At 37.0% G+C, this 12,033-nt stretch overlaps 1 protein-coding gene across 3 annotated transcripts in view; it reads right to left on the bottom strand.

Annotated features, from left to right (window-relative positions):
- Positions 1–40: 40 nt before the first annotated feature.
- Positions 41–12,033, bottom strand: part of LOC123767583 (uncharacterized) — a 95,263-nt gene continuing 83,270 nt past the window's right edge. For all 3 annotated transcript variants that reach the window (XM_045757336.2, XM_069310609.1, XM_045757337.2), the window contains one exon: positions 41–10,412. In XM_045757336.2, the coding sequence (XP_045613292.1) occupies positions 10,375–10,412 (38 nt within the window). In that variant the 3' untranslated portion in view covers positions 41–10,374. The remainder of the gene's footprint in view (positions 10,413–12,033) is intronic.

Here is a 12,033-nt window from a genome sequence, read left to right as displayed (position 1 = left end):
CGGTGACAATTTTTAAATTAAGAAGAATGAAACAATTAGGTCAATTGAGCATTAATGTGTATATTTGTGCCTTGTTAAATTCATTGGGCATTACAAAGCATAATGCCAACCAATGAAGCATAAGAATATATTACTCATCATATTTCATTAAGTATCTTTTCTCACATAAGCAAAGAAAATTGTACAGAAGTGGTTCACACAGAACGCACATCAGATCACACATCAACCAAGTTAAACATATCACAATTTACATCATGTGATCCATATATCAGACCAGTGGCAGTGAAAAGGATGTTGGAGTGCAGCTGAAACCTAACTCAATCTACCAAAAAATTACACATTTCCATGAATCTCCTACTGTAGTTATTTTTCTATGTTATGAGAAACTCAAGCAAAGATGGGTCTCATAATCAACAGTTTACTCTCATTTTCTCACTAAAATGAAATCTACTTTGTGGAAATGGATTCATGCCCATGCCTCTCTGACCCATATTGGTCAAAATGTGTGCACATGCCACTGTCTACATATGAAGCTAACATACATCCTTGAGTAACTTTATGAATGCAGCATTTACTCCACATGTTATCTTACACATTCTTCTACCTGAGTTGGGCAGCTCAGTTATCTCCACTTATTACAGTACATCACATAACAAAATAATAGAAGGTACAGTACAGCACTAGATTAACAAATCTCCAGTCACAGGTGTGACCTACACTACAAATGCAGTACTGTACTGTAACTATGAAGATAAAAATCTTTTGGATAAATATTACCAGTTACATTAATCAAAATGTATTAAAATACAATAATTATGATTCAATCAGGAATTAAATCAAGAATGAACAAGTGATACTGAGATATATATACAGTAAATAGAATAAATGGGTCAATCACAAAATATATCGTACTAATAAATTTTATATACCTGTATAATTTTATATACCATAAAAATTTTAAATATACATGTAATCTCACAAAATACGTTTTTAAATACAATATATTACAAAGTTTGTACAAATAATATTGTTGAAAATCTACAACAGACTACAATGGAATTTTCATTACAAGTGACAACACATGAGAGACAACACATGAAGCAATAAGGCCATAATGTAGGGCGCCACAAAAGTCAAATGTTCAACAATATAATTGTCGCAGAACTCTCACATTCTGCAGTAGTAATCGGCTAACTCTTGCATTTTTGCAGTAATCTGTCAAACACTCACATTCTGCCGTAATAACCTGCAGAACTCTCATGTTTTACAGTAATAACCTGCAGAACTCTCATGTTTTACAGTAATAACCTGCGGAACTCTCATGTTTTACAGTAATAACCTGCTGAACGCTCACATTCTACGGTAATAATCTGTCAAACTTTTGACATTCTACAGTATTAACCTGTTAAACTCACACATTCTGCAGTAATAACCCATCAGACACTCACATTCTGCAGTAAGTAGCATTGTTGAACTTCCAAAACACTCCAAATCTGAAGGTTCACTAATAACTACCCACTAAACATCATTTTTATGTACTCGCACATTTGGTAAAATCTTGTTTACGTCGAAACAAAAAGTGACACTACAGAGTGTCTTTATTTTAGATATACATCACAAGACTGAGTTCATGTCTGTAAATTATATTGTTATGGTCCACATAGACATACAGTAGACATATGTACAATAGGGTAGCAGTTGTTGTAAACACACTTATTATCTTTTCAACGTTACTATTATTTGATACTCGGCTGAATAAATTATAATTCTCTTTTAAAATTTAACTGGTGGTTGTTATAATCAGTGAAACTTTTTCCAATAATCTACCTTAATGTACCAAAATGCTTTGCTTCTGACTTTTATGTGACTGCAGTAAAATTTTGCAAATTTTGCAATACTGGGCAGAAATCACTGTAGGTAAAATACTCTGAAGACTATATGAGCTCCCTGGCTCCCAATAAGATACTAGTAAAATCACTAAAATTTGCAATTCCAGCACAGAATTGCATATTGAGTTGGCACTTAAAAATAGTCATCTATCAAGAATTGCTGCAATTTATAGAAACATTTGTAATTGTAGAGTCACATATGTAATCAGCAATAGTAGAAGTAATAGTTTCTAAAGATAAGTCACAATGTCTTACTGACCTCAAGTGAATGCCATAGGTGCAGTAGTTTGATTGCACAAGTTTTTAAATACTTATGTTCTGGCTTAGAATATCCATCCATTGAGAGTGACTGGCACAAAGAGGTCATCAGGACTATACAGTAATATAATTACAGTATTATTATATTGCAGCCATCACAGTACATGGAACTACTAAGACTTTACAACACAGATTATGCCACTAAAACCATTATGAGCAAAGCATCACACTATAAAGGCAGTAATTCCTTATAAATACTGAAACTAATCCATATACAGTACATGAAGTTTTAAAATCTACCTGGAAACGATCATCAAGGCAAATGGCAGCCCATCCTCCTGTTTTGATAGTACTTATAGTAACGATAAGGACCATAGTATATATACCAACATACAGTACAGTGAAATTAGAACGTAGAAATCTGAACTACTGTATTGAGTTGGACAAACTGGAAATTTTTTGTTGTTGTGTCGCTTTGAAAAACTAAACTAACCTATCCTAATCTCTATAGGCCTAATACACGATATCTGAGGCCTAATATAGTTCATATGTGTGCTATACTAGGCTTAGGAATATTTAAGAATGTGTTTTAATTTCATTTATTTTAAAAGAATTACTAGTCAGTATATTACTATCTAAAATTTAAAAACGTATGAATTCTCATTATTGACGATTGTCACAATAGGTACTATCTAAACATGAGGATGGGTTGCAAATGGGGGGACCTTTGACAAGCCGCCGGCTTCCTGTCATTGTTGTGGCCGCTAAGGTTAATGGCTCGCAGGTAAATCAGGAAAATCAGGTAAATGAAAGCTGTTATCACTCATTCACTGAACAGGAAAAGCTGTTAATTAATATCACAGGCATTTTACTTTTGAAAAGTTTGTCACCTTTCACAGCTACTGTAATGAAAATACTGTACATCCATAATTGTGAAATACTATAGGCAAATTCACTACAGTAACCTAAATATTTGAGGATAAACTTAGAAAAATATAGCAAGATGTAACACCTGAGTATACAGTATTACAAAAAACATTGTCATATGATCCATTCCCTGGTGATCCAGAACCAGGTGTTGGAAAAACTAATCGTTAATTAATGCTCAAAATCATAAATATCTTTTAATTTTTTTTTAACAAATTTTTGACATTATTCCACTTCAAGAATTATTACTAAAATACACCATAATCTTTCGTCACAAACCAAGTCAGCAAATCATACAACATGAATTTAAGAAAATTGTCGAATTTAAGTTTACCCTTTTCATTAAACACTCAATTTATTTCATTAAACACTCAATTTATAATTCTTACCATTCATGTAAATTATGTAATTAATAACTTTGATGAAATGTAACTAAACACTTTTCACAAAAAAATTAATATTAAGTGTTGAATATAATGAAACACCTGTTTCTAGATAGGCCCCCAGTAATTTCCTGGCGCATTAGCCTCTAGGTCCAAAAACCCATAATGCCTCCAGGCCTACCAAATGCCAAGAACAGAACCTAATGTGCTCATAAAGGCGAGGGAAGCACAGATTTCAGAGATTGATTTTAGGGGCCTAAGGACTGACAACACTGTAATCCAGACATGACAGGGCTGATCTCATAGAGACATTTAAAATACTGAACAAATTGGAAGATATTAACCTGGAACACTTCTTTAAAAGGTCAAATTAACTCTCACAAGGGGCAACAGCTTCAAGCTCAACAAGCCACAATGTAGCAAAGATAACAGAAGATTTTTTTCACATGCTGTATAGGTTAATAATAAACCCATGGAATTGCCTACCCACCAAAGGTGTAAATTTAAAAACAGTGTGAAATAACAGTTAAACATTTAGTGGGGAAAATATTCAGGAATAATGGGAGGACAATTGACAACTCATAGGAATAATGGAGGACTTTAAGTTGTCAGCTTTCTGTCCTCACTGAGGCAACTAGAGATGGTGCCCTTCAAGTAAACTGAGGTAAAATCAAGAAAAACTACCCAGAAAGTACAGGTGAAGAAAATCAAATCAGCAATCTTTATCAGGATGAGGACCAAAACATACAGTAGGCTTGCTCATCGTAAATAATCATCACATTGATACAATGTCACTAGGTGTCAGCTCAGCTTATCTGCATGGTGGGAGGTCAGCTGGGCAACATTCTCACACACATGCCACCTCAAGACACCTTAGAAGGGCAACGAAGGACAGGTACATAATCACAACAGCATCGGATATCAGTTTTGCAAAAAAGCAAAACAAAGATGAAAAGAACTGAACTGTGGGAATGGGAGATCAGGGTTTGGGAAAGAAGCAAATTAGGGTGCAACCCATAACTAAGTCAGCAATTCAAGTTCTTAATATAATACATTAATTTTACTGTATTAGGAATGAACCAATTTGGAGAGAAATGTTGGACAAAAAATAATGAATATATATAACAAATTTCACTTGCATTTCCTCATCCAAAATAAAACCTTGTGATTTTGCTGTTAGTGTAAATTGCAAATACTAAATAGTCTATGCCTTTTATCACCAGGAATACATAAATACTGTATATCATTTAGAGTTTTCTTTAACAATTCATATATGTTAATTCAATTCTTGTTTAATATTAAGTGTTTACCTTATTAATCATTATTGTAATTAAATTATTTTAAGTTATGCAAAAAACACTTAGCATACTCATGGTTTTATTAAATATATATTGTATTTAACAACTATTACACCACTGTACTGTGTTTCTCTGTATATTTCTTAAATAAAAATTATTTTTATTATTATTAATACTGTACAGTATATTAATGATGCAAATATGGTTATAATACATCTATATGGGTATAATGGAGTTAACCTAAACCCATAACAAAATTTTTGCTAACTTTTGGTCACTATCGATGAAGTATCTTGTACTACAAGTAATGCAGTTATCATCAATTCACAATTTGGTGTTTTCCATCAGTATTTGAATCTGTTTCTGGACAACATTACCAGATAAAATAGCAGCAAAGGAATGGGTTGCAATACAGAGATTCATGTGCAATATAGATGTACATAATAAAAATTGTATATCAATGTTTTGTCAGTAATGTGTAAATAAAATGAGTTATTCCACACAATGTGTAAACTAATATGAAACAGCTGTCATATAAACCCCTTAAATATGATCCATCATAGCTCTCTTTTTGATTTGGCTTCTTAGTAATATTTTAGGCAACACAGTCCACAGACCAGATGATCCCCTCATCGGGCAATCTTCCGATGTTCATGAAACATAACAAAAAATTTAAATATTGTATTTGTGTTTTTTTCTTTGCATTTTCCTTACTTTTTTGTATGCAAATGAATCATTTTATATCAACAAATTGTTGTTATTATTTCTTTTTGCATAGGCAGAGAGGCACTTTTAATTACAGCTACACTTTAAGGGTTAAATCAACTAAAGATGCAAGAGAGGATTTTTTTTTTTAAACAAACATTAATATATGGTGGGGACAAAAAAATTATAAATTTGTCAAATATTTCTAACATTTTTAAACCTATACTATTTGCCGACGATACTACCTTCATCTATTCTGACCCCAACCCCCACACACTAAATAATGTTGTAAATAATGAATTAAAGTCCACTCATGGATGTCAGCCAACAAACTCACACTAAATATAGAAAAATACCTACTACATTTTATTTGGTAGTAAATCTTAAAATCAAATTCAACTTCAGAAAGACAATGTTAACATTAGCAATAAAAATGAGGGAAAGTTCTTTGGCCTATACATAGACAAGACTGAACTTCAGCACCTATATACAGCACATTGCCAAAAAGAGTCTCAGAAACAGTTGATATATTCCCTAAAATAAGATGTTATGTTCCCCATTCTGCTCTCCTCTCATTATACTTTGCACTAATCTATTCCTCTCTTACATATTGTATCTGTGCAGTGCATAAGATTCAGCCACTGTAAATTACCTCAAGCCCATCACCACTCAGCAAAAATCTGCTATCAGATCTATAAAAATCTCTGTCTTTAGACAACACACAGCCCCCTGTTTAAGTCTCGTAACATGCTAAACATGCACTTCACACATTCTCATGTGCTATTTACAAAACCTTGTTCCTAAATGCTAATCTTGATCTGAAACGTTTCCTTGATAGGTATAATAGAACTCATGAGCATCACACCAGAAATAAATATCTCTTTGATATTCCCAGAGTCAAACTAAATCTGTGCAAACACTCCAGGCGAATAAAAGGACACAGTCTATGGAACTCACTCCCTGATGAATAAAAAAATTGTCCAACCTATGCTCTATTCAAAAGTAAAACCAAATAGTACCTAATTTCACGTTCATAGTTTCCTACCTTGTGCTTCAAACTCACACTGTATCTTGTACTGCCCTCTTCTCCAATATTAGTACAGTGGAACCTCAGTTGACGAATGCCACCTCTTTACGAAGTTTTCAGTATACAAGTTCAGTTTCTTCGTAGAATTTGACTCGGTATTCGAGGTTTGCCTCGGTTCTCGAATTTGTTGATACTGTACATGAAATGTTGTGTTGTAAATATACATGTACATCTATGCATGTTGATACATGTTGTGTACTGTAGTGTAGTGTGTTGATACATGTATTGGTTGACAAGCGCGAAGTTCTTCTTTGCGCAGGTGAGGCTCGCCTCAATTTACCAGTGTCTCCTGCCTAGTGACAACCGTGCTTGAATTCTTTGTGACAAATTAAATTGTTTTTCTGCTTTTTTGGTTTCTTAACATAAAAGTAATTATTATACAGTATATCATGCCATGGGTCCCAAGAAAGTCAGTGGTAAAATTCAATCTTAAGAAAATAGTTGTGAGTAGAAGCAGCAGAATACAGTATGTCCCTTCCTCATTAAGAAAATGTGTGCAGTATGGGAAGAACTGCAAAGTTTTGCTGAAAAAAACTCACCCAGATATAGCTGTAGCAGGTCGTTACATTAACCTTTTTAATGACAATGTGATGTGTCCCTACAGACAAGTGTAAACGTAGAGAAAAACCAAGTGTTTTTAGACAGATTCTTAGTAAGACAAGCAAGTGGTGAGCCACAACCAGGTCCTAGTGGTATGCCTGCAAAACATAGGAGAAAGAGTACCCCAGAAATGTCATCACTGCCTGATATTATAATGGAAGGGGACTTCCCTGCCAAACACTAACACCTCTCCTCTTTTCCCCTCCCTCCTCACCGTCTTCCATACACCAACGAGAGTCCTCAATAAAGGTAAGATATACTGTAGTATTAATCATTATGTGAGTAGTATTCTGTATAAAATGTATTTTTAAGTTAATATTTTTGGGTGTGTGGAACGGATTAATTCAATTTACATTATTTCTTATGGAAAATTTCATTTCGGTTTATGAATTTTCGGTTTACGAACTGTCTCTTGGAACGGATTAAATTCGTTAATGAACGTACCACTGTACTTAAGACATATATATCTTCACCAGTGTAATCACCTCTGTCAATTTATATTGTAGTTGATATAACCCGTTGTTGCCATGGTAACAGTATACTAGATCTTGTGCTGACTACAGAAGAGGGGTATGATTGATCAAATTCATGTGGAGGAAAAGCTAACCCCCTCGTGCGACCACCATATTTTAAGATGGACTACAAATATAGAAACTCACATAAAGGTCAAAGGTGAGGAATTTCTAGATTACCAGTGAGGCATCTATCAAGGAATGAAAGAGGAACTGCAAATCATCTCCTGGAGGGAGCTGATGGGCGATCATGGCAAAAATTCAAGAGGGTCATCACGAACCTCGTTCGAAAATATGTGCCGAAAAGAAGAAAGACAATAAAGGGAACTCAGTGGATGACACCGGTCATAAAATGAGCATTGGTAACTAAGAGGAACCTCTGAAGAATGTATAAATCCATGATGGATGTCATTGATTATGAGATATATAAAAGGGCACTAAACTTGGTCACTCAGAAAATCAGATCAGCCAGACTAACCAAGCTATAATGGATGATAAAGGGGCAGCAAACACTCTAAATGATTATTTTACATCAGTGCTCATACTCAAAAAGTTGGATGACATCCCATCACTCTCACAAATGTTTGAAGGAGGGGAGGAAAATGAATTTACGAATATACCCATAACATGTGAAATAATTAGGAAGAACACTGACGAACTAAAAGACCCTTAAGCCCCAGGTGTGAATGGAATCCAGTCCAAAGTTTTAAAGGAACTGGCAGAAGAACTATGCCTGCTGCTGAAACTGCTTTTCACAAAATCCCTGGACCAAGGGGTACTCCCTCTAGATTGGAAATATGCAAATGTTTCCCTTATTTAAAAAAAAAAAGCACAAAGAGCTCAGCAGAAAACTACCAACTGATCAGCTTGAAATCACACATCTGCAAGCTCATGGAGAAAATCCTCAGGGAGGGAATCATTCATCACCTTTCAGTGAACAACCTTGAACATTCGACACAACATGGATTTGTTAAAAACAGATCCTGCCTTACAAATTTGCTCACATTATTGGAAAAGGTAACCACCCGTCAAACACACGATAAAACTACGACGTTGCTACAACGTTCGAACAAGTTTTAACACCTAATAAGTTGTAATGACCAATATAAAAAGTTGTAACAATGTCCTAATACGTCATAAAAATGTTATAACAAGATGTAACAACTTTATTACAAATTGTAACAAGTGGAAAATAAGGATAGTTACGTGTGTTTGCAGGGCAGCTACTCAGACAAAGGCCTTCCGTTGGGTGTAGACCTGTATACAGTACATGAATTTTGCTAAAGCTTTTGATAAGGTATCACATAAAAGACTGGCAAGGAAATTACAGGGCCATGGAATAAATGATAAAATATTACAATGGATAATACAATGGTTGAAGGAAAAAAAGGGGTCGTGCTAAATGGAAACGAATCGTAATAGAAAAATGTGATAAGTGGGGCACCACAAGGGTTCATTTTTGGACCTACCCCTTTTTGTCATATACATCAATGACAGACGAGAATATTACAAACCATTTCATCAGATTTGCAGATGACACAAAGATTTATGGTAAAGTGGGAAATGATAATGATACTGAAGCCTTACAAAGAGAACTTCACAAATGGTCAGAAGACTGGCAAATGCTTTTTAATATCGACAAATGCAAGACCATGCATGGGGGCATAACAACCCATGCCACGACTACCAAATTAATAGCATTACATTACAGCAGATTGATGAAGAAAGGGACCTTGGAGTCAAGATCCACCACTCATTAAAAGTTGCACAACAGGTGGGTGCAGCAGTCAGAAACACTAACCAAACTTTTGGGATAATCAAGTGTACTTTTTGACTGTAAGGAAAAGAAGGTAATGATTCAACTGTATAAATCTCTGTCACTTAGATTACGGTATCCTAGCATGGAGACCTCATTTTCAGAAGGACATAGCTGTTCTGGAGAAGGTGCAACACTGGGCAACAAAAGTTATTCCAGAGGCTCCTCACTCCAGTAGACATAGAATGCTTCCAACCACACGGAGGTTTCTATAGGCTATTGCTCCTCGTGCCTGTCTGAGGGGGGCCCAGGTTCTGGTGCATGGTCACCAGTAGGATTATGAACTCCATTCGCTTGGCTCATGCCAGGGTCTAATACATTCATATCAGCCTGGATAGCTCTGGTGAGCCTCCGAGTCTTGCCCAGAAAAATGGCACTTCATTACATTCAACTCTGTTTTTTTTTAATATTAAAAGATTTGTCAGTAATATTTCACTGAAAATTTTTGCATTGATATAGTCTGTACAGTGATTGTTGAAGCTATCACCACTTGTACATTGACTACAACTGTTGTTGAAGCTGTCACCTCTTGCATAATGACTAAAGGCATTTGTTGAAGCTGTAACCAGTTACACAATGACTACAAGTGTTTGTTGAAGCTGACATTACATGCATGATGACTACAAGTGTTTGTTGAAGCTGTCACCACTTGCATAATGACTACAGGTGTGTATCTAAGTTGTCACCACTTGCACAATGATTACAAGTGTGTATTGAAGCTGTCACCACTTGCATGATGGCTACAGGTGTTTGTTGAAGCTGTCACCACTTGCATAATGACTACAGGTGTTTGTTGAAGTTGTCACCACTTGGATATGGCTACAAGTATTTGCTGAAGCTGTCACTACTTGCATGATGGTTGTGAGTGTTTGTTGAAGCTGTAAACACTTGCACTGTGGCTACAAGTGTTTGTTGAAGCTGTCACCACTTGCTTCCACTATGAAATAAGAAAAAAAGGAGAGGATGTAAACAATCATTTTAGTAAAAAAAACAAAAAAACTAAAGTATCAGCTGATATGTCTAATAACTTCCTTTTTAATATCTAAAGCAACCTAATACATTTATGAAACCCTCGTTAGCAAGTAAATCTGTATCAGGCTTCACAAGACTCCTCACTCCTTATTCAAGATTCCTCATCCTTCAGTCAAGACTCCTTACTCTTCACTCAATGCTCTTCACACTTCAGTCAAGTCTCCTCATGCTTACATCAAAAATGCAAACTTTACACGGGGTAAGATTTAAGCAGTTAGATGCACAATTATCTGGGCGAGCCCCGGAGGCTCCCTGGGGCTATCGGACTGATATACGCTATATTAGTCTGGGGCATCAGTCAATGGAGTTCTACCTACCGGGGACCATGAGCCAGAACCTGGCCTCCTCAGAGAGGTACAGGGAGCAATGGGCTATAGTAACCTCCATGTGTTTGGGAGCATTCCATATCTGCTATTGACCGGAAAAGAAGTCATAACAAAACAGGCCCCATCTGGTAAGAAATTGCACAACTGAAGACCGAACAGAGAGACAGAACTCCCTTAAAAATGTGAGGAAACAAGTAAACAAGCAAACGTCGTTCACCACAGCCGCGCCACTAGTCTGCGCATCCCTCCCCTCCCCTCCCCAGGAGGGGAGAGGAGGTAGGAGGAAGCCCCAGACCCCCCATGCCAGCTACTCACACCTTCAGTTCGAAGGATGAGCATCAAAAGCAAAACGAAACTGCTAACTGGTGGGAGGGAGGGTGCCAGGGAGCCTCCAGGGTTCATCCAGAAAATGCCATTTCATTACATTCAATGCTGGTTTTCTGTGGGGAGCCCCTTCGGTCTCTGGAGCTACATAACCAAAGACAAGTAAAAGAGGGACTTACCCGGGAGGCGGCCGCCAAGTGCACATCAACTCGAAGTCGAGACAACTAGCTGCAACCTGCGACCCAAAAGCCACACAAGAACAACCGAGACCAGGAATATTGACCAGATAATGGACGGCCAGGACCCTGTTCAACCTCCAAAACCCCCGTGCCCGAAAGTCAGCCCAAGACATGTTGCCGAACACGGCAGCCAAAGCAGCAAACTTACAAACGTCATGGGCACGAGGGTAGACCACAGGCTGGCTAGACTTAATAACCCTGCGGACGACCTGGGAGACCTGAGCCCTGGAACAAGGAACGAGGGAAACTGCATCAACCCAAAGTGCTTCCCTGGTCACAGAAGCCGAAGCACACAGATAATGGTGAAGAGCCTCAACCAGACACAATACTAGTACATGATGCATCCCCGGCCTGACCAACCAAGCATCAATGACCCAAGGGCCCCTCCGGAAAGGCGCCATCTCGTTCTTCGCCAGAAAAGAAGGAGACAGCTGCAACTGAACAAACTGACTACCAGGACCGAAAGAACAGAAACCCCTGCACCAGAGGAGAGCATGAAGCTCACCAATCCAACCCCAAGAGGCCAACAGAAATAGAGCCTTGGAAAAACAATATTGAGCCAAAGGGGCCACCACAAACTAAAGAGAAAAGAGAAAAGAGAGCACTCAGTCCAAGGACCAGGATGGCTCAGGCGGTG

This window comes from Procambarus clarkii, chromosome 67 (genome assembly GCF_040958095.1).
Source record: "Procambarus clarkii isolate CNS0578487 chromosome 67, FALCON_Pclarkii_2.0, whole genome shotgun sequence".
Lineage (NCBI taxonomy): Eukaryota > Metazoa > Arthropoda > Malacostraca > Decapoda > Cambaridae > Procambarus > Procambarus clarkii.
This window is presented reverse-complemented; position numbering and strand designations above follow the sequence as displayed.